This window comes from Haemorhous mexicanus, chromosome 10 (assembly GCF_027477595.1).
Source record: "Haemorhous mexicanus isolate bHaeMex1 chromosome 10, bHaeMex1.pri, whole genome shotgun sequence".
Taxonomy (NCBI): domain Eukaryota; kingdom Metazoa; phylum Chordata; class Aves; order Passeriformes; family Fringillidae; genus Haemorhous; species Haemorhous mexicanus.
Genome location: NC_082350.1, coordinates 11,880,577 through 11,904,343, shown reverse-complemented (window position 1 = coordinate 11,904,343; position 23,767 = coordinate 11,880,577). Strand labels below are relative to the sequence as shown.

General features: G+C 38.6%; 1 protein-coding gene across 1 annotated transcript; it reads right to left on the bottom strand.

The window, feature by feature from the left end:
* Positions 1-471: 471 nt before the first annotated feature.
* GRK7 (G protein-coupled receptor kinase 7) lies at positions 472-23,192 on the bottom strand. Its single transcript, XM_059855359.1, has 4 exons — positions 19,939-23,192; positions 18,774-19,211; positions 6,710-6,981; positions 472-2,520 (listed from the first exon to the last, which is right to left on the bottom strand). The coding sequence occupies exons 1-4, from the start codon at positions 20,686-20,688 to the stop codon at positions 2,178-2,180; spliced, it is 1,803 nt and encodes a 600-aa protein (XP_059711342.1). The 5' UTR covers positions 20,689-23,192; the 3' UTR covers positions 472-2,177.
* Between the last annotated feature and the right edge of the window lie 575 nt (positions 23,193-23,767).

Sequence of the window (23,767 nt, the reverse complement as noted above, 5' to 3'; positions counted from 1 at the left end):
CCTCTTTTCAAATGGCAACTTAAAACTCAGTTATGCACTGGGAAACCTACAGCCATTTCAGATTAGGGTTCTGCTTTATGGTTTGGAGGATTTTTGAAACAGCATTTCTATGGATTTGAGGTATATCAATTCAGGACAAAGGTTTGATGCCACTAGCACTAACATGTCTCTCCTAGCTGTAATCAGGTGGTGGTTGCGGTTTTTGTGTTGCTTTGTGTTTTGTGGGTTTTTAAAAATGCATATAGTAACAAAGTTTTCTGTCTTGGCTTCTTAAAAATACTAGTCTAGTATATTTACTATCACTGTAAGAGCTTTCTACAGGTGGGAGCAATGAGAAATAAAATCAATGGATGTCAATAGTAGAAGCACTCTTGTAAATCCATGCCAGGACGACATCACTCTTCTCTCAACCTCCTCTGCTTTTCACCATCTTTCAGGATCATCCTTCTCAATTAAACGACCAAATCAGAATTCAGCTTATATAGTTTTAAATTATTTGACAGAAAGTTTCCATTCAAAAGGCAGACAATTTTATGCTCATAATTCATGAACAGAATTACCCACTAATCCTCAGTACAACTGTTCTTGATTTTTCACTTCAATATTAAGTATATAAAGCACCGGAAAAGCAAATTTAAAAGGAAAAAAGAGCAATTCTTTTTCTACTCAGAACAACACAAAGTATTACCAATGTATTACTTAGCTGTGACTAAAACACTTACAGTATTTAAAACTTAAAGAGTCTGGGATGTGCTATTAGGTCACAAATAATTACCAATGCTCTGTGCTCCACAGGACAGACCTGAGTACAGAAGACACTTTATATACAGGTTCTCCTCGCTGAAACACACGTGAGTTAATACCAGTGTCTAGCCAAAAGAAGTCCTTGAGTTCAGTAGGAAGTTTGCTGTATGAAAAACAGAAAATGGGACATTTGCAGCCTCCAGGACTACAAGGAATGAAGCAGCTTCCACTTCCACTTTAGTCAATGGAAATTACAGCTGGATAGATGACAGTGACCAGCATGTGCAGGGTCAGTTTTAAAAGCTGTGCAAAGAACAACTGCCTATTTTCTTATCACAGAAAATCAGCAGGAGGCCTCTCATGAGTAATACACTTCACCAGTAGCAAGTATTCATAGCAATATTCCCAAGTAATTCAATTTAGGTTGTCATAAAATTGAAAAATAAAAACACTTCAAAATTTCCATGAGAATCAATAAACATTTGAAGATAGTTTCAATTTGCATACATAACTTTTTCACAATTACATCACTTAACAGTATCATGCATTTTGCAACTTGAATTAAAATCTACATTACACTGAAACAAATGTCTTGTAAAAATCAATTACAAATTGCTTTGGTCTATCTGTAGTTTAATTTATCACCAAAATACAGAAAAATTATCAGGAAATCTGATAAAAGTTTAAAATTGTCAAAAAGAATATGTATTTACTTGTAAATATATTTTCTTTGTATATAGTATTATCACTTGTAAGAATACACTTAATAATAATAAATAATTGCTTTATTCCATTAAATTGGTGCAATCTTATCTTCACTCCATTAAAATCACTTTTGCAAAGAGTTTGATCCTGTTGTTCTCATTTCCAAGTGACATGTAGAGCTTTCTTTATATCTTATGACAATCTGAACATATTACAATAAACCACCCAAAACCTAACAGAGTTTAACAGACAGACTGGCTAGCCAGTAAGATTCCAAGTTTGACAGGGTATATGAGCTCCACTGTCCGAGATTACCTGAAAATGAAAAAATCCTTCCTGAAAACTGTGGAATAAAGAGGAAATGTTAGTAGAAATAACAAGAAAAAAGAAAGAAAACCAATGATTCATTGTATTCAAAGCAGTAACAGTCATTTTCAAAAGCTTTTGACTCTTCATTCTATCATTGCTTTCTGTATTTCAGAATTTCTATTCTAAACTTCTTGGAGAAATATGGTTCTTCATTTGCTTAATCTCCAACAACACAAAAATATCTCCTTTCTTAGAGCAAAGGAAAATAATACAGTCTATTCAGCTGGTGGTCCTACACAGCCTGTCAATGTCACATTACACTGGCTGGCTCTTCTCAAACAGGTGTACTGAGTTTCTGAAAGAGAGTCAGAATATGTAAAGTTCTGAGGTGGTTTCTACTCTTTTTGGTAATGATATAATTACAACAACAAACAAACTCCTGACTTAGCTTCCCCTCCGTTTGCATAACCTCCAGAAACAACTCTGTTGGGATCGTTCAGTTCGTCAAACAGTCCCGTTTCGATGATTTCTTCCTGCCAGGGTATAGGGACAGCACCTGTCGCAAACTTTTTGAAGAACTTCTTGTCTTTGTCATCAAACTCAATTCCTCGTATTTCAGAGAAGTCAGCAATGTCTGCAACATCTTTGGCATAGACAACTGATGGATCTGGCACAAATGGAGGGTCAACAAGGTTTGCCTCTAACCTGTGGAAATTTATCGTTTTGAAGAAGCTGTGCTTTCTTGGGTCATCGTCTTCATTCCTGCAATAAAGCAAAAGTTTGTTCATCAGTGTGTTTTGCTCCCATAGAGCTACAGGGGTGTCTGTGTTTTGTACATGACAGTACTTTAGATAGATATACATATGTCATGCAACACAATTCCCTTTTTCCTAACCAAGGAATGCAGCATAGTAAACATAAGCCGAGCAGCTGAAAACATTCTGATCCCATTACTGCACCTCTCAGGGTAAATTAGCCCTGGCAAAGTGCCAGGCAGGGGCTGCATTGCTGCATCTGGGATACCCCACCCAAAGCTACACTTCCACCAGAACTGAACCTACAGCAGGCTGGGGAGGAGGAGTATTGGATTACTGTCCCACAAGGGAAGTTCAATGATTGGCTCTGTATCTATAGGATAAGAGTATCTGTACCATATTAAGTATAGAGTAAGAGTATCTGTATCTGTATTAAACTCTACAATGGGGCATATTGGGTTAATACATCTATAGACTGACTCTGAGCAGCAACAGTCTGAATAGGAAGCTAGCTGGTGACAAACGACAATTCTCATCTTATCTTAATTCAAAGCATCTACACATTTATATTCTAAAACTCAGTTATGTCACTCAAGTAAACAATCCCACTTATAGTGACAGTTCATTCAAAGTAACTACTCTTATAAATTAACAAAGATTTTTTTAGGCAAGAGATTCACAGATGATGACATTAACAAAAGTATGTGTGCCACTGTCACAAAATAATCCTTTATTAATACAGTTAAAACCCTATAATAAGAACAAGAAAGGACTAAATCATTGTAAATGGTTAAGTTAAACAAATCTTACAAAAAACAACTGCAGACCTCGGGGAGAACTTCAGCTGTAAAAGAACTAGTGAATTGTTTCACTGTTGACCTGTAGAGAAACTTGTAGGATATTTCCTGGTGATAAAAATCATCTGAGCCTCAAATGTGTGCTTGTTGAAGCATGATCAAAGACCATAGCTTTTGAACTGTGCCTCTAGTGTCAAGGCATACAAAGTCTGAATTTGGAATTCTCGAGAAAGGAGGAGCAGAGAGGAGCCCTGTCTTTTCCACACCTATGCATTCTTTGTTTAACATATTTCGGGATGCACTGCTCTTGTAAACAGTAATATAGGAAAATCAAATTTGTCTGCGTTTTGGCCTCAGAAAATGGTAGTTCCTAACACAGCTTTTTTTCTTTTCCAACCTCTTTACAAAATCAAACTTAGCAAAATACAAGACCTCATGTATTTCTAGACAATGTTCTATGAACAAAATGTAATGCAAACCTTTGGCAAGTGTTTTTATCTTTAAAAATGTGCAGAAGCACCATACAGAAGCAGTAGATTTGTGCAATTATGGAAAAATCTTTATTTTTTAAAATCTTAATTTCCATGCATGCAGAACAGCTCATCCACCTTGCCACTGCCTGTTCCTCATGCTGGCCTGCTGTGCTTCTGGCCTGCACTGGTGCTCCCTGGGCACAGCAGAGATGAAACCACCAGCTGCTCTTTCCAGCCCCTTGCTAGAAAATTGTTACTTTGCACCTCTGCTGCCCAGTTCTTGTGAGCAAGCCACCACCAGCCACTACCCACTGTACACCACCATGAATAAGCAGGATGCCACAGCCTGAAGAATGGGAGATGCTGCCATCCAGGCATGCGGGGCAAAGCAAAATATTATGTTTTCAACCCCAAAGCACCATATGAACAAAATTATGAATGTACAGATTAAGGATCTTGACTTCTGCATATCCATAGGCTTGCAAAATCATCTCCTACCTTACCTAGCCAGTGATAACCAAGTACTTGAGAAGCCTGAAATTATTTATTTACATTCACTGTTAGCCTGAAATGCATTTCAGCTGCTGTTCAAATTAACTGGTGTCCTGGGACACTGGTAAGCCAGGACTGCTCACTGGGCAGAAGCACTTGCAAAAATCTCCCTTTATTTTGCTTTTCCTTTCTGTAACATAAACCAAAAAGCACTAGAAGCTGGTGGAGGCTGCAAAATGGATTGCTGCAGTGTTCCTTGTTCTGAAACCATAAAAAGTTAAAAAATGTAAAGCTACATGAATGCCATCTACTGGAACTGAGACATCTTCCACCTAGCTGGAGATGAACTTCAGCTCATCCTCGGTGAACTGCATTTTTACATAACTTTAATAGGAAAAGCAAATGAACTCACATGAAGTTCAATTTTGTATTCTTCCATTAAAAAAAATTTAAATCACTTTACAGGTTCAGGACTTGAGATATTAATCTCAAAAAGCTAGAGTAGAGAAAAGGGGTTACATCTTCCCTGAGTTAGCTAGTGAAATCACATCTTCAATAGAAGAGTGGAGTTTTAAAAGGTCAGGTGTACAAAATAAAGCTGTCTTTGAGGAGCTTTAACTTATGCAACAGGCAGTGCTGTGGATAACCCAAGCTCTTGTTGTCCTTAGGAGAATTACAGTGCTAATCTTTACATAACACACAGCTGTCCTGAATAGTATCACCCTGTTTAAGAGGTTCATGCATGCTTTTATTCTGTATTATGCTCAGGGTACACATCCTATTTATTGTTTGCCTTCTCAAAGTACAGCACATCAGAGGAAGGATCTCTTAAACAGCAGAAAATTAAAAATACTGTGTGCATTAACCCTTCTGGGTGCCTTTCTCATTTTGCTGAGAAGTTATGGAACAAAAAGCAGACAGAAAGATTGTAAATTATTCCCCTGGAAAAGGCAGTGTGGTTACAGTAAGTCAATCGTGTGTTGCTGGTTTTGTTTCAGACTTGCTGAATGAACTCAACCAAGTCACTCACAATTTCTGAATTTCATTTTCCCCTACTCTGAAATTTGTATACTTCATGACATACTGTAAGTCCAAATGTCTGCAAAGTATGCTGACTTTAAGTTAGAGTGCTCTGAATGTTTTTGTGTTAAATTTACTTTTAAAGTAAGCTTTTAAAACATACTAAAACAATATAGATTTTGTATTGAACATACCCCATGTGCTGCTGAAAACAACTTTTTTCTGCTGCCTTGTACAGTTGCTGGAAAAATTCATAAGGCACAAGAGTAGCTGTCTTCATTTAGCAACAGAATATTGAGAATATGTGTATTAATGATCTATTATCTTCCATTAGATTTAATTATTTTAGACAAATGCTTGCCTAACATTTTTAAAAACTGTTCCACGTTGCTCTGAAATATAAATTTAGAAGACTATCTCTGCATTTTCAATGTTATCCTTTGTCTATTCCACCTTTAGACTGGAAAAGCACCTGATACATACATTTCTATTCACAGATTATTCAAATCACGGTGTATTCTAAAGATATATATTATTGGTTTCCTATTAATTTTTCACATTTTTATTTTATTTCTTTAATTTGTCTGTATTGCAAATGTAGATCTGCAATCTGTCTAAACAGAAATGCACTAAATTATTTATACACACACATATGCACATATCAGAGGGATCAGAGCTATTACAAGTTAAACATTACAAGGTTTAGCTTTGCATTCTCTTCTTACTGAACAGTTCCTTGAAACTGCTAAGTCATGGACAAATCTACTAGCGTTCATCAACCCAAAGCCACCTCTGAAGTGCCCAGAAATGTTTTGCTTTATAGGAATTTATGCCAAATGTTCTTTTTCTCCCTGGGATGAGTCAGGATGACCAGAACTTCTACAGCATTTTTTAAAAGCACTTGAGCAAAACAGAGGGGTTAAGGTCTCTTCAGTAAGAAGCCAATGATGCAGCCTTGCAAATTAAGATATCTGCAGGGAAGAGAATCCACATTGCAGATCTGGATTTCTGCCCACATCATTCCAGTAAGCACTACAGCCTAATATTCTGCATTCAGTCTGCACTAGCAGGTACGCAGGTGTCCACTGGAATATCCTTTTATCTTTAGGAAAGAATATGTAAGAAAAACCCTTTTGACTCTTTCTCCTAAAACTATATAAAGTCTAACACAGAAAATAACAAGAGGGTAACTCCTATGAGTCATTTGGAGTGAGGATAGATGATCACACTATTGCAACAATATTCCTTATTTCCATATTATCTTCAATACTTTCCACCTCTTTCTTCCTAGAAGTGAAAGGGAAAATTCATTACTCTGTAGAAAGTGAATTTCTAACCTATTTTGTGCAATGAGTAAAATAACTATAATGTCTGCAGCTTGAATTTCTCTTGCACTGATATTGAGAAGGCATACCTGCTTCCTAAACGGTCCTCTTTTTTCTTAGCCAAAAACAGCTTGCAAATATCTTTCGCTTCCTCTGTAAAGCTGGCATGTTCAAACTTCACCTCATCTTCCAGAGTTCTTCTTCTAACCTCATCCTTATTGACCTTTTCTTTGAAATCCTTGAATGGTGTTCTCCCAGCAACCATCTCATAAATAGTACAGCCCATAGCAAACCAGTCCACGGGGTAGCTGTAGTCCTCTTCCTTCAGGATTTCTGGAGCCATGTAGCCATTTGTCCCAGCCTATGGCAAACACACAGACAGATTTACTTAAAATGTCAGAAGTGAAATGCATATAGTTCAACAGACTAGTCAATAATTCTTCCAAAATATTAGTAATTCTACTGATATATTTTGTATCTGGAAACCCTGACCTTTTTTTAATCTGGAATTGGTGAGGTATAACTGTTTTAGGACAAGGACCATATCTCTCGAAATATCTTCGCACATTAAAAAACTGTCTTAAATACACTTTTCAAAGTTGAAATGTCAGCGCAATTTCTACCTAAAAGTGGTTTAATTTTAAATTCATGGCTAGCTTGCTTTCTTCCTCCTTTTTTTTTTTTTTTTTGTCAAAGATATTCTTAGTTTTGTTGTGTAAACACAAGTAGCAATCAACTTGAAAAGATTTTAAAAAATACAAAAACCAGGCAAAACAGTCACTGATTCCCACCCTGTGCAATGGTTATCTAATTGGTCCAACACAGGGCTCTGATGCCAGTGAGAAAATTCACATCAAGCCAGTAGCTGAGGTGCAATGAGGAAGTTCTCAGCTTCCTCCCTCTTGGTTTCTGGATAAATGTTCTACCACCAAGGGCCAAGAAAAACTCTTAAAAACCACTGTAAGAAAGTAAACCGATGAAAATTGTAATTCATAAATTACACACACTGAGGTGAAGGAACAAGTTCATACTTCCCAACTAAAAAAAGATGCCTGAATAAAGACTATTCACAGCACGAATGGCCCCTTCTCTGAGAGAAGAAATGGCCACTCTTTGAGAGGCACATGTGCCTGCTTTCTTCTCAGCCCAGCCCTGCCACCTTCCCTTGGGGGACAGGCTGCAGTGACTGAAATAGCTCCTGCTGCCTCTGTCCCCAGGGAGCTGATTCACCTGGGAGGTAAGTGGAGAGATCAGCTCTCTCTATGCTCTCTGCTGCACTGTTACATGACTGAGGATGTGGGATTTCAACTGCAAGGGCATTTCCTCAGCTGAACCCATGTTTACTGCTGTGTCTCATGCTCTATATGATGCATTTACCAGACGCAGCTAACAGTGATAACCATGTCAGAAGTTGCTTGAACCTCTCATATAGTTTTTAAATACTGGGACTGATGTATTACCAGTATAACAATTTAAAATAAAAAACTGTGTCTGTGCAAAATCCCACTAAAGCTTACTCAAGATGGTCATTATTACTGCTATCAGAATACAATCAGCGACAGAGATTCACTCTGAAAAGCAAAACGGTTAGAAAAAGGTAAAGCTAAGCTCATTTAGACAAATTGTATTTATAAAAAATACAGCTCAACAGATGAATTTCATTTTATGGGGTTGGATAACCCCTCTGATTTTTGCAAATTTAGACACAGTACTTCCAAGGCAGGTCACCCCATAAACTTCAGCTTTTGTCACTACACATTCTAACATATAATGTCTCTACTGTAAACAATGTGTGCAAGAGGGAACATCTTAGCATCAATTAAAACATAAGCCTAAGAGACAGAAAATTAAATCCACTTTATATTTTCTCTCTTTGTAGTTTTGTTGTTTGGTTTTTTGGTTTGGGTTTGTTTTTTTTTTTTTTCTTTTAAGGATATAGAGCAAAATCCTCCATATGCTTGAAAAACAGAAATGGGATGAGAAGAACAAAAATATCAGTCAGGTTGAAAGCAAAAAGAAAGGTTAAAAGTGAACAGTTGCCTCTCTCACTAAAGCCACAGAAGTACAGAGGAGCAGCACAGGCACTGCAGTGGCTGACATCATCCCACAGGCAATTTGCACTGCTTACTATGGGTTTCTCTAACTAAAAACATTGAGAGATACCCTGACAGTATTACATTTTTAGGTATGATTACTGCTTTGTTCAGGGAAGGTGACAAATGCTCAAACACAGACCACAGACCCCAGATCCATCTGGTCTCAGAACAAACTTGAAAGGGAGAAGAGAGGCTGGAAGTAGTAGAGAAATTTTGATACAAAAGCTTGCACACAGAGCTCACTGTGGATTAGTAAACACAGCTCTAAATTGGTTTCTGGAACGTTTTTTTCTTTGCTTTTTTTTTTCCTCCTTCTGGGAAGCAATAAACATTCTTATTTTTACTGAGATGAAGCTGGGGCACTAATGCCTTGAAGAACTATTGAGTCACATTATCATCAAAATGTGCCCTGACAGCACAATATGGTCCTTCTGATAAGAGATTACTTTGCAGCAACTTAGCATCATCATTCAGAACCTGGATACATCTGACACGGAAAAGTCAGAAATCTGCTGTCACAAGGCAGCTCCTTTCAGACTGTCTCTTTCCTTCCACTTGCATTTTCTCTTCCACAGCTGTTTTTTTCAAAAGAAGTAACTTAGTCTCTTCCATGGGCATTTTCAACACAGCCTCCAGCAGGACACACTATCTGGAAGAACACCATGCTTTGACATGGTGCTTGTGTTTCTCAAGAACAGAGAAAACAAGGCCATCGCCACACCAAAAAGACAGCAGGACCGCAACTTAATAGAAAACAGAATGGACTGACAACAGCCACCCTTCAGGCTAAAGTGACAGACTGTGGATGAGCTTAAATGTAAACAAGAACTAAACTTCCACACTCTAAATTAGTAGCTCTGAAATCTTGAGCTGTTACTGGGCTTATCCAGCTCCATCTGAGGAAGTCTAGAAACATATGATACCTCTGATATGCCAAACCATTTCAATTCAGAATTTAATGAGAGCTGGTTTTCTCACAGAATTTCATCCAAACTTGAATCTAAAACCAAAACTCTCCCAAACCTGAAGCTGTCCTTCTATTCACAATGAAGGAACAGGCTAAGAAGCAGGAATCCAAACCTGATCTTATAAGATTTGAGATTTTTAAAATCCACTAAAATGTGACAATTTTATAGCAGAAGCAAACACATTTCACAAGTGAACAGGGATTTTTAAGGGGGAAGAAAAACAATAAGGAGGGAGAAATACATAAATCTCTATTTTTATCAAAACAGGAATTTGAAGAAAGAAAGAAAAGAGCTTAAATTTTAGTCTTTTCCAGCTATTTCTCTACACGTGTAGTTTTGGCAAAATGATTTGCAAAGAAAGATGCTAAAGCCTTTAGCATTTGCCATATTAGAGAACACAAAAAAGGAATTATTCAGCACCTGGAAGAACACAGATCCTTCAAGTGAAGATTTAATTCTATCTTTGGAGAGCAGCATTAGAGGGAAGGTAATACCTGACATCTCTACACTAATCATTAGGGAGAACAAGATGCAAAAATCAGATCATCTTTCCAGGAACAGAGATCCTAGGGCATCAGGAAAGGCAGTCTAAGTAACCTCAGGAGAGGTTTATCTAAGGAGGTAAAACAGAAGTTTTGTGAAGGGAGTTATTAAACTGTACAACTCTTACTAGCAGCAAATCTGAGCAACAATAAATAATGTATTAGGAGGAAAACTTACCAGCCAATTCCCAAAGCAAAAGTGAATGAAAGTAAATTGGCAGGTGTGGAGTAAATAAGTATACTGTAAATTATATTCTAGTGCAAAATGAAAACAAAAAAAAAGGACAGAAAGGAAAGTTAAAAGCTACCACAAAAGATAAATGCATTATTTTTTGAAGGGGTCTATTTCCCATGGGCTAGTACTGAATATTTAATTCAGTCAGAATTATCTGACCGTGCCTCAGAACGGATATCTCCAAATATGGGATACTGGTGTGTCTATCATACAAAAAATCAGTAGGTTTGTATGATTTTGCAGATGTTTTCATTCAGTACAATTGATAAGTAAATTCAGAAGCTGTATATTAAACGAAACTCACTTTTTCTTACTAGATCTTACTTTACATGGACAAATTTCACTCTTTTAATGGAAACAGAGGAAATAAAAAACTCATACTCAAAGTTAATTCCTTTGTTGTCAACTCTTCTCTGTTAGGATGTTCACTGGGTTTTGACTGAGACTAAGCACATTATTCTCTTCTTTCCTGCACAATTCCTGGTAACACAAGGAACCACTTGAACATATATGTTAACTAATCAAGTGATCTTACAGAGACACAAACACATGATATTACACCTTCACTGACCTGGAAACATCTAATAAAAATATCACAAAGAAGACAAAGACTGTTATATTATCCCAACTTTTTACTAGAGACAGAAATCTTATGCCATTGTAGAGGCACAGAACTTTTTAAAGCATAGTCAATACAACACTAGCTATTTTTTCCTTGCTCTCCATCTAATATTGTCTTTTGTGATAAGCAGGTTTACTTGCATATGCTGCTTGAATTATAAAAATAGTCAATAAATTTAAGTCAATTAAATTTTAATTGATCTGCTTTTGAAAAGCGTTCACAGATCTACTTTCCCTTTCTTTCACTACCTTGAGAACAACCCAAAAGACAATTTTTCAGTAATCCTCTAAAATGTAATGAGCAAATGCTGCCCTTGGCTACATTAGCAAAGAAGTTCCGTTGACTGGAATTATTGCTTTGAGTGTGATTCGACAGGGCATAGTAGAAATGACTCATCTGAAAGTATACAAATGTTTCTTTTGTGAAATGCGATCCTGCATAAATTTTTCAAAGGTCACATAATTATAATCTTTTAGTAATTCAAGATGTGATGTTGAGAAGCACTAAGTGCACTCAGATCCCAGTGCAGTCAAGGGGCACCTGGCACTGCAGAGCTGGAGCAGAACCAGCCCCGCAGTGCAAGAGCTCACACATCCCTCTGACAGGGGACAGCCCCTTCCACACTGCCCCTGTGCCAGCTTCCAGCAGGTGCAGGCAGGAAACAGAGGCAATTCTCTGGAGCTTTCAGCAGCACAGAACAGGCAAATGGGGAAAAAAGGGATTTAGACCTTGCTACCTTTTCCCACAGATCTCTGCAAAACAAACTCAATTGATATAACAAACCAAACAGTAAAGCAAATCAGAATGTCTTTTGTTTGCCATGGCACAAGAACTGTTGAACAGAGGAAAAAAAACAAGCTGAGTTTAGCTCTATCAGCTGTTTCCTGGGGCTCGGTCCTTCCTTCCTCCAAGGGGTGCCACTGCCTGCTTTGTTCTCTTGTCCAGCTGTTCCTCCACTCCTTCAGCAATGGCCTTAATAGACCCTGCAGGAATGCAGGAACAGACCACAGAAATCTCTTCCCTGCACACAAGCTAACAGGCCCTAGATGTGGAGAACAACACTGATCTGCCTCTGTCACTCACTTCACCATATTAATTCTTCTCCCAAGTCACTGTGAGGAGGAACAGAGTGTAATTTAAATGAGTTACACAGAACTGCAGTTCCTCCAGTTTCTCACCACATGTTCATAGAATAACAAGAAACTAGCTGACCCAATTAATAGGCAACTATTTTTTTTTCAAAGAAGATATATCTTAAATCTAAATGGGGTAAAAGGCACTTTGGAAAGTCACACAGAATAAAGATTCTTATGCATATTGTTAATGTTTAGCAGAAGGAGGGACCTTCTGATGGGATGGACCATCATGATTCAAGAGAACACAAGGAGGACTCTTCAGAGTAGCAGGAAAAGATAATGAAAAGACAATACTGGAGCTAAGGAACTCCAATCCCAAGTTTGGTCTTCAATCTTACATAAGCATGGGAATCCCACATGCTTAATCAAGATCAAACTTTTTTTGATTTTCACATAAGGAGATAATTTTCATAGGGAAAGTTGTGCGCTTTAAAAAAGCCCCCACAGGCAAAAGCACAAAAGGGACAAACCAGACTTTTGCTATATTAGAAAAAAAGAAAAAATGGCCCTGGGTTCAAAGTCACAAACTGGAATAGTAAAAAAATCCAGCATTGGTTTTTAATCTTTTAAGTTTGGTCATCAGTAATCACTGAAATGAAGGAAGTTGCACAACAAAAGAGAAAGCCACTCTGTGCAGTAGGGACTGCTCCCTGTGTGCTCCTCTTTGGGAAGAGAAATAGACACAGGTACAACATGGTTTCAGTTTAGATTCATGCTGTATGGAAGCCAAAGGACAATCCAGTAACTGGGAACCAATTTTAACTTTGGATTCTAGAGCAGCTCCCTGCTTTCTTCTTGCATGATCACACGTAAAGCTTTGCCTCAGATCCCAACTGGAGAGAGAACCTGCTAACACTCCCACCTCAGTGATGTGTCATGAGAAGACATGAGAAAGCATTCACAGACAGGGAAGCAACCAGACATTATAGGATGGAGCATTTAGGACAAACAAAACACTTGTCCAGTCTTCACTTTGCTACAACCTCCCATCAGGGAGATGTAAAAAACAGTGAGGTCCCCCTGAGCCTCCTCTCTCCAGTTCCCTCAGCTACTCCTCACCAGATTTGTGCTCCAGACCCTTCCCAGCTCCACTGCCTCTCTCTGAACACACTCCAGCACCTCAATGTTTTTCTTGTAGTGAGAAGCCCAAACCTGAATACAGGATTCAAGGTGCAGCCTCACCTGTGCCGAGCAGGGGAACGATCACTGCCTGGTCCTGCTGGCCACAGGCCAGGATGCCACTGACCTTCTTGCCCACCTGGGCATACACTTGCTCATGTTTAGCCAGCTGTTGACCAACAACCCTCTCTTCCCACTGGGCAGCTTTCCAGACACTCTTCCTCAAGCCTGTAGTCTGCAGGGGGTTGTTGTGACCAAGGTGCAGGACCTGCTGCTTTGCCTCACTGAACCTTGTAGAGCTGCCATCAGCCCATCAACCCAGCCTGTCCAGATCCCTTGGCAGAGCCTTCCTTCCCTCCAGCAGATCACATTCCCACCCAACTTGGTGCCGTCTGCGAACTCGCTGACAGTGCACTTGCTTCCCTTGACCAGATCATCAGTGAAGACATAAAGCAGGGCTGATCCCAGTACTGAGCCCTGGGGAGCCCCACCAGTGACCAGGTGCCAGCTGGATGTAATTTCATTCCCCACCTCTCTCTGGGCCCGGCCATCCAGCCTGTTTTCACCCAGCAAAGAGAGCACCTGTGCAAGCTATGAGCAGCCACGTTCTCCAGGAGATGCTGTAGCAAACAGTGACACAGGCTTTACTACAGTCCAGGCAGACACATCCACAGCCACCTCCTCATGACAAAGCAGGTCACCCTGTCATGGAATGAGATAAGGCTGGTCAAGCAGGACCTGCCTTTCCTAAACCCATGCTGGCTGGGCATGATCCCCTGGCTGCACTGTATGTGCTGCATGACCACACTCAGGATGATCTACTCCAGGATCTTCTCTGGTACCAAGGTCAGGGTGACAGGCTGGAAGTTTCCTGGATCCTCCTTCCAGCCCTTTGTGTGGATTGGCATCACATTGGCTAACGTCCAGCCAGCTGAGACCTCCTTGGTTTTCCAGGACTGCTGGGAAAGTCATGATGGGAAGTGACTCGGTGAGCACTTGTGCCTCAGGACCCCTGCATGGATCCCAACTGGCCCCACAGACTTTTCTGGGTAAGGCTGCGTTCTGTAAAGTACATTTCAAGGATTAAAAAAGTCTCAAACACCTGGCATGACAATGCACCTCATAACAGCTGTGATTATCAACATTTTTAAGAACACAGTTCTGCTAGTAAAAATATCATCAATTTTACATGTCATACTTCAAAATGTATAAGCAAAACAGCTGCAAGTTCCTCTAATTCTGAGCAAATGAAAAGCTGTCATTTTTCAAAGACCAAAGGAAGAAGAAATTTTTACAGAATCCTATCCAATAAGAATGCCATGTGATAATGAACAAAGGTCAACTGTAGAATAGCTTGCTGAGTTATTTTTTATTTCACAAGTCTAAACCCTCCTCCTGCTTTTCAGCTGCCTGGAAATTAAACTGCTAGTTTCAGGAACATCTAAATAGATTTCCTTGTGTTTTCCTAAGAAATAGAATCTTATAATAAACAAACATACAGGAGGGCAAAAGGACATTTTGAGTAAGATTTTAACCAAAACATGTTTTTCCTATAAAAATATTATGATGTCCTTCAAATATATAAAACATAGCACAGGAAAACTGTGAAGAAGCCTGAAACCTCTGAAGATATGAATGCACTTTTATAAATACTAAAAAATATGTTTGTGTTATTTTTCACAGTTATTATGTCAATATTTAAGCTCTCTGGCTCGCACATGCATCTGCACAAAAGTTCTTCAATTTACATGCAACAGTTGCTTTTCACAAAAGCCATACCCAGTAAGGGCAGAAAATTCTTCTCTAAATAAACAGCAAACACACACTAACTTCTGGAAAAATGGAATTAACTTGGGATGGAAGCTCCTAATTTCATATGCAAAAAACCCCTAGTGCTAGAATCAATCTAGTACATAACAGACAGAACACTTTGCCTGTGTTAAAAGCCATCTTTGCGGGCTCTCAGTTTCTCCTTGTTGTCTATTTCAATTATGTAAGACAGAGAAAATAACAATATTTTAAAAGCCCTAATTTTAAAATACGAACTAGTTCCTGCAGGGTCTGATCAACACATCAGATCAGATGCAACAGGCACATTTACAGGAAGTCAGAATGACATTTAAAGTCCTGAACAGTTTTATTACCACTGGAGTTTGTTTCTGTTTCCAGCTATGTCAGTAAGAGCTCGCCTGACTAAATGTGCATAGACACATTTCTTGCTAGATTGCACAGGTGCATATAGCTATCATGAGAGGATCCCTTATAATCCATGTATGTTCAATGAAGGAAAATTACATTGTAAGTAGCTTTCAACTGTTTTCTACTTTTATTTTCAAGACTGTTATTATTCAAATTTGTGTATTTTAATTTTTTCTTGTGATTTCTTCTTTCTAGGGGCAGCTGGCACTTCACAAAGTCAAATCATCACACTTAGTGAAATTAAAGTTTTCTAAATTTTGTAATTGTTACTGTATCAATTACTCACAACTACAGTATAAGTTCAAAGTACATTCACATAGAAAGCTGGATGTTTCTCCTTGCTGCTTTAGCAATTGAAAAGAGAGGGAGAAAACTAAGGCTAGGTATCCAACTCTTTCAAGATCTTTGTAAGGAGCACTATTTCTGAAAGCAAGGTGTTTTTATTTTTAATAGTTACGACCAACTGGTATGGAGCACACAAGTGCCTCAAAAGGAGTGTATGTAAGAGCAGTACTTAAAGGATACCAAGGCTACTTCTTCGATTACATAAGTATTGAATCATCAGTTGCACAATGCTTTTCTGAAGCATAAACACACTATCTTTTATTAAGACCACATTGAAGTTATCCATCTAAAATTCAAAAAAACCTTTCTACCCACAAAGAACACTTTTTTGGCTGATGAAGAGTACATAAACATTTTAATTTTGTAGAAACCCTCAATGAAAACTTGGAAAATGTCTAAAACAGGAACTCATTAACAAGCTTATTACTTGTGCCATGTGATAACCTAATCACCTAATAAGATTTACAAAAGGGATTAATGGATCCTCCAGCTGATGTATGGGTGATATGCATTTATTCATACATGACAAGACAGGAATTTTTTTCTGCTTTGAAAGCAGAACAAATTTAATCTTTAATAGCTTATACAGCTATGAGAGTGCAGAAAACTTTCAGAATTCATCAAAATAGTGTATTTTTCCAATCTTTAATGAAATGAAAGCACAGATAAATCCATATATCATATACTATAGATCAGTAGCAATATCCCTTAATTATTGACTGAAAAATTGTAAGCCTTAAATTGTCATTTCAAACCATCATCCAAAATCTAGAAACAGCTTTATGATATTAGGCACTTAGATATCAGTACAATAGAGATTTGGCCTGGAAGGAATATATACTCTGCTTTAGCTTATAAAAATGCCCTTATAAAACTGTGTCCACAAAATGGTGCAAATGATTAAATTTCATTTGATAAACCTGTCTTGGAGCCATACACTCCTTTGGGTAAAAATGAAAAAGTGATTTGTATAGGTTAAGTGATAACAAATTGGCAGTCATACTCAAAAAGCATGTTATGATGTAAACTTTCAGATAATTTTAAGTCAGAATGTAACTACAATTAGTAGACAAAAATTAATTTAACAGCACCATTTTTCTTTCATTACAGGAACACATGGTGAAGCTTAATATAAGTTTTGTAAATGGGTTCTTTGGTCTTCCTGTGTACAACATGAGTATAAATTATAATAATATCCAGCGCTCATATAACAATTTTTAGAAGCTTTCAAAAATGACTATTTTACAAAAATAAAAAAAAAAGGGAATTATTAATTTAACTCATGTATAGTTATGATACACACACAAAAAAATCTTATTCTTCCATCTCCTATTTCAATGTAATGTATGAATAAAACTGCCTTTAACTGAAGTTCCTTACAACACATTACAATCATTATTCACTGCAGTTTTTGCTCTAATAAAAGCAACCATATAATACTGACTAGAGCTTCTAAAAACAACAAAAGAAAAGGCACTAACAATCTGATGGCTGTCATAGAAGGTCAGGAGGAACAATCACCCTGTCCAATACTGCTTTGAGATTCTACCTTAATACCAAAAGAAGTGGTTACATATTGCTAAATATACTCTTTAATTTTGAGGTTCTTTCCTTCTGCCAAACCCCACATATTTACAAGTATGAAAAATTGCCCTTTGACAAAACTATTTGTTCTGATCATAGTAACTGCATGCCTCTCTAACTTGCAAAGCCCAGTAAGGTTTATACCTTTGGGTTCGCAGATGAAAATGCCATCTTTACAAACAAAACAACATTCTCATTTCACAGAAGCTCTACTGAAAAACTTGCCTTAGCTTCCACAGAAGCCGTATTTTTGTATCCAAAACACCATGCAGTTTAATTTTAAAATTATTTACTATCTATACATACAGCAATTTCTACATTTTCTTTCAGCCATAATGGAAACCACTCCCAGTGCAAACTTCTTCAATTGCCTGGGAAAGAAAAGATCCTTCAAAATTACTGAACTTAACAACATCAAAAGATGTGCACTCAAACATGATGTAGAAGGCCATTAATGGGTCCTCTTTTCTACTGAATTTCTATTGTAAACTTGGGGAGTTTAACATAGACCAGTTTATAATGTTGCTTCCCTTTCTTCATTTTCCTTGTGTCTTTCAAACATATTCTCTCATTATGCACATCTTTAAACTCCAGATACCTGGAGAGAAATATGTCTTTTTCACAGTTAAGCTATATTTCTTGTGTAAATCTCCTGACCTATTATTACATATCCAGGTTAGTTTGGGATGACCAGAGACACAGCTGAAGTGCTGCACACTCTAATTCACACAATATCTACTTGGTCATACATGTTTTAACTTCCTACACATGACAGGCATGGACATTTACAAACTGTCGAGTCTGCTAACTGTTTTAGGAATTAATTTGTGGGGGGAAGAAGGGCTGGAAATAATTTATCATGAAGCGCCACACACACATGCAATACAATCAGTAGCATCACTTAAGAGTAATGTGTAAGAAACTGTATTCTCCTAGGAGCAAAACAGAATACAGAGGAGCCATATCTTTGACTGCTGCTCATTAAACAACTGATTAGATCCCTGACTATGCAGTATTCCATAAGGCACAAAGCATCTGCCTCTCTCAAGTCACTGGTTCAAGAACTTAAGAGAAAAAGGTCAAGTAGATTCTACTGTTTCTGTGCAAAATAAGTTATTTTACCACATGCAGCACAGCTAAAGAGTTAATAAACCAAATCTTCTTACGACCTGTCTCTCAGAATGAAATGACTATATTAGGTCTTTAGCACAGAATCAATTCCGGGGAATTAAGTCTTGGTATCATAAGGCATTAGAAATAGAATGGCTGCACTTCACCCTGCCCAGGTTCAAAGAATTTGTACTCACCCTCTGGGTGATGCTTTTTCCCTCTTTGACTTGCACGGCCAGTCCAAGATCAGACAGTCTGCAATTCCCATTATCATCCAGGAGGACATTCTCTGGTTTCATATCCCGGTACACAATTTTGATGGAATGGAGATGCAGAATCCCACAGGTGATCTGAGCTGAGTAAAAGATGATCCTTTTCATTTCCAAACCCCTTTCTCCCACATTGTAGATGTGATACTTCAGATCCCCTCCATTCATGAGGCTCATAACAAGACACAGATGGGTTTTGGTCTCATAGGCATAAGCTAGTGTGACTATGAAAGGGCTGTTGACCTTCTCCAGAATCTCTTTCTCCAGCAGTGCCATCTTCTCTCCACTTTTCTTTTTCAACCTTTTCTTATCCAGTTTCTTGCAGGCATACATCTTGCCAGTATTTTTGACCTGGATGGCACAAACCTAGAGAATATGCACATGGAAATGTAATGAAGGAAATTTGCACAGAGAGTGGAATAACAAGGGTAGTGACAGGCAGGAACTGGGGAATCACTGGTGCCTATCAGTAGCTGCTGATGCTAACTTCTATGAAGAGTATATTAGCACAGAAAACAAGAAAAAAATTATTGTGATCAGTTCTGTTCTGGCCCTGAGGCAAAGTTCTTGAGGATGCCACTAGTAGGCATGTATTAGCAAATAAAAGGAACAAGGAGAAGAACAAAAATCTGTAACCATGAGAATAAGCAGCATATACAGATTGCATCTTTACAGGTAAACTTTCTTGACTCTCAAAAAACCTTCATACTGTAGTTTGGGAACAAATCCTGATGTGTGCTTTTCCCTAAACTGCAGCTAGGAATTATCTGGGAGTGTGTGAGACAGGACAGGCTAAGATGATGTCAAGGAGCAGACTTAGTTAACTACATGAACATTTATGAAAGTTTTTGTAAAGAAGCCTGCTTTTTTTACTAGCATAGATACAGAATATAAAAATGTCTAAGTAGCTTTTTACTAGCAAGAGCCTTTATCACAATAAATAACCCAGCCTGATTTCTAGAAAATGGGCAATCTGAAGGGGCACATTTTACAAATCTTCATATAGTGGCTTAATCCACTGGTCTTTGCAAACCCACCTGCTAGTCTTGAAAGGGGAGAGATGACTCACATCCCTAAAAGTACAAGCTCTTACCTCTCCAAAGCCACCTTTGCCCAGCACTCGGAACTCAGAGAAGTATTTATCAGTTACTGGTTGCTTCTCAAACACTTTCCATTGGATGAATTTGTCATAGAAGGGGCTGTTCTGGAAGTCCTGGAAGGGCTTGTCTTTAAAGAAGACTTTGGTTTCCTCCTTGGCCAGCTGCACGATGTTCTCATAGTCTTTTGCAGTAGCTGCTTTGCATTTGCTGACCAAGTCAGAGCTCATGAAAGACAGATAGTTTTTGGCGCCTTCCTTAAGAAAATTGGTGACAATATTCTCCATGCTACTGCTCTTGAGATTGTCCTCTGCCAACTCCCAGCTTGACACCTCATCCAGGAAGTCCCTAGCTACCAAATATTCTGGCACTGTCTCTAAAAAGTCTCTGAAGAATTTCTTGCCAATAGGCTGCTGTTCACAGATGCTGTCATAATCACCAGCAACGGACTCTCTATGGTCTTTGCACTCCTCAATCTTGGGCAGCGAGAGGCTCTTACGCCTCTTTTGCATTTCCTTGGTGTCTCCTTCTCCACTCTTCCTTGCCTGGAGGTAGGCAGTGTTGGCAATCAGGTTATCGAGCCCCCCCATGTCACACATCTTGGCAAGCCCTTGGGGTGGCAGAGCCGGGTTCAAACAAAATGAGTAACTGGCCCAGGAGCTGTGCTGTAGCTGCACTGCACTTCTCCCTGCTAGTGGTGTGTGAAGGCTTCTGAAAAACACCAGGGAAACTAACTGCTTTTGCATTAAATACCTCTCAAGGATTTTCACTAAGTACCTTTAGGTATAGGCACCATTTGTGGAAAGTGACTGGTAAGAGGTTTCTCTGTAAGAAGCTTTGAGTTTGCTATGTATAGCTTGAGGGATGACACCCTAGGCAAACCTTCCCACTGGCAGTACCAAATGCACGTGGTTCAGCTGGTGTTTTTCAGAATGGGCCCTGATAACCTTTAAATGTGCCAAAATTCCCTCTACATGCACTGTCCCTGGCTGCTGGGAGCATGCAGAGATTCATGGCTGCAATACACGCACTCTCTCCAACTCAGGGGCACTTCGGCCACAGTCGAAGGACAGGCCTGGATCTCCCCTGGTTGACATCGAACTCCAGCAGACTAACAACTGCTTTTATGAAAAGCTTTTATCACAAATCTGCCATGCCTAAAAGACCTTGACATAGATGAACCACATAATTCAGTGCTTTGAGCATTCACACCTCCAATGCTCAAGTTATATTCAACATCAGTGACTGAGCCCCACAGACAGTTCATGCAAACCCTGCTGCCTCGCGTGGCTCTGTCTGAGCAGATTACATGCAGAGGCTAAGAACTGCCACTGGTCTAAAAATAATGATCCTTATATATGAAACAACACAGCTCTGACTTCATCTCCTACCCACAGAAAAAAGAAAAACACTTCAAATGAACAGCCAAATCTTGCCAAGACACTTCCATATGTTGTTTTGGCCTCAGTTTATTTTTCCTGCTGAGCTTTATGACAGAAAGTGGTTGGATAAGAAGGTGGCAACAACATATAGCTGAGGTGACATCAACAAAGGGACAAAGCTGATTATAATCAAGTGAAGGCAAATTCCACCTGCACTGGCTGGCTGCCTACCAGGAGGCATTTTTTTCCCTTCAAAAGAATAAAACTTATGTGTGGCACTCCCTAGGCTAAGTCCCCTTCTGCTGTAGGGTCAGGTGATTTGGCTGTTAAAATTTTCCTTAAATATAAGGAAAGTACTATGAGAACAAGAAAAGAAGTAACACTGGGGTCAAGCTGTACTGAGGTCAAGGTCAAGTGTCTTTTTTCTTTTTTCACAATCTTAGAGCAAGCTGAAGAGCTGAATTACAAAAACTAAACACCAACAGTAATAACAGGCACCTTTCAGACTCCCTGTAATAAGTGTTAAGCCCTTCTTGGCTGCTTTTGCCATTCTACAACCATGCAGCGTTTTGTTTTTACATGCTTAATCTTGTCCACACTGAATCTATTCAACATAAAACTCGTGCTTGCACTCTACAGAGTTCCCAAGGAAGTGTTTTTCTAGGAGTGATGGAGAGGGCCATCCACTGCAAACTGCCTGTGTGCATGAGAACAGGGGGAATTGTAAGGCAGACACTCGAAGGCCTGGCCAGTTCTGCCAGGTGAGAGCAAGCCCAGGGTGGGAGGTTACATAAAGTACTCAACAGAGCAGTCAATAGCGTGGGCAACGCTGCTAAGAGCCAAGGGAAGAAATGGGGAGTTCTGCTGCTGGCTGTCCTGAAAATGGGGCCTACAGCAACACATTCCAATAATCCCTCGGTAGAGAAAGGCATGAAAGTAACAGAGCTTTAATTTCAGGGGTTTTTTTAATTTCCTGAAATTCAGTAGGGTCTTTTTTATGTTTGGCCAGAATATCCACCACAGCTCAAAGAGCAGCAGGACAAATGGCTGGTAGCTGGGGCCCTAAGGCTGAACTCAAGCTTATTGCAGCTATTGGTATACTCATGCCTAAGCAAATCTAGAAAATTCCTAATGTTTATGGCACCTGCATAAGACAGACACATTTACAGCTTCAAAGACCATTCTATTCAATTAATTAGAATCTTTCCCAGTTTCTATGGAACATAAATTTTCTCTAAAATAACATAACTTCATTAAAAGCAAAATCAAACAGTATGATTCAACATATACTCATTACTCCAGTCACTTTTGAGATTTGCTTGCTGACTTATCCAAATCTGCTCAGCATTTATTAAACACTGGAGAAAAGCAGATCAGCATTAATCTATTAGTTGACATTGGCTATTTAAGGTAGTGTTACCTGCTCTTAAAACAGTGTGTTTGGGTGAGAAGCAAAAATGGTTTATTTTTCATGTACAAGAGGTGAAAAATCACAGAACTGAACACGGGGACGTACTAACAATCATGCTAATCAGCCTTATCAGGGCATGATTTGGAGAAGTTCTCTGGTGTAGAGCTCACAGAAAGACTGGGACTTAGGCTAATCACCAAATCAGAGAGAAAATATGCAGGACTTAAAATTCATTACTTTATGTTCTGGATGAACCTCAATTACTGGTCAACAAGATACTTATAATATGCAAATAGATACACAAAAATATCAGCTGCTTTGATTTCAACATTAACTCTCCTAATACTTCATTTGTATCAACACCCCTTTGAGCTGACACTTTGGAAAAACTCTTCCACAACCGTAATTTTCAGCTACTAATGCCATGCACGTGACATGAGCTAAAAGCAGGGTTTGATACTTTCCATATTCACCTATAAACCAAAGAAGAATGAATAAAGTTCCCTGATGGGACTAGATGGCATTACCAGAGGTCAAAGGATGGAGCCTCTGTCCAAATGGGGACAGAGAAAACAGGTGGTAGTTAAGATACAGTATGACTGTGACAGCTAAAATTTATTTTCATGTCCACTCTGATTTCTTTTTTTTTGCAAGAATTTTGGGAATACTTTTACACAAACAGAAATACTCCACAACAATGTAAATGCTATAGGCACTTCATTACTACTGTTAACATATTTTACATTTGTTTTGAGTTTTAAGACAGACATCACCTGGCATAATAACAACTGATGTGATAGAGTCTAACAGTGACTCAGGATGTTTTTACCTCAGTGTGTAATTTAAAAAAAGCTACATTTAAAAAATCACAACATCTTTAAAACCAAGATTACAATATCAAAAAAAAAAAAAAACCCCACAGTAAACTCTGCAATATGCTGGATGAGACAAAGATTGGAACTACTTTATACAGTGAAGATAAACCTCTTTAAATGTACTTAGAATTAGATAGAAACACATCTACTGAGAAAC

Coding starts and splice junctions, on each gene's coding strand:
- GRK7 (XM_059855359.1), bottom strand. CDS start 20,688: ATGCAAAAGCAGTTAGTTTCCCTGGTGTTTTTCAGAAGCCTTCACACA. Junction 6,982..18,773: donor GAAAAAGCATCACCCAGAGG/GTGAGTACAAAT, acceptor TGTTTGCCATAG/GCTGGGACAAATGGCTACAT. Junction 2,521..6,709: donor GAGGACCGTTTAGGAAGCAG/GTATGCCTTCTC, acceptor GCTTTATTGCAG/GAATGAAGACGATGACCCAA.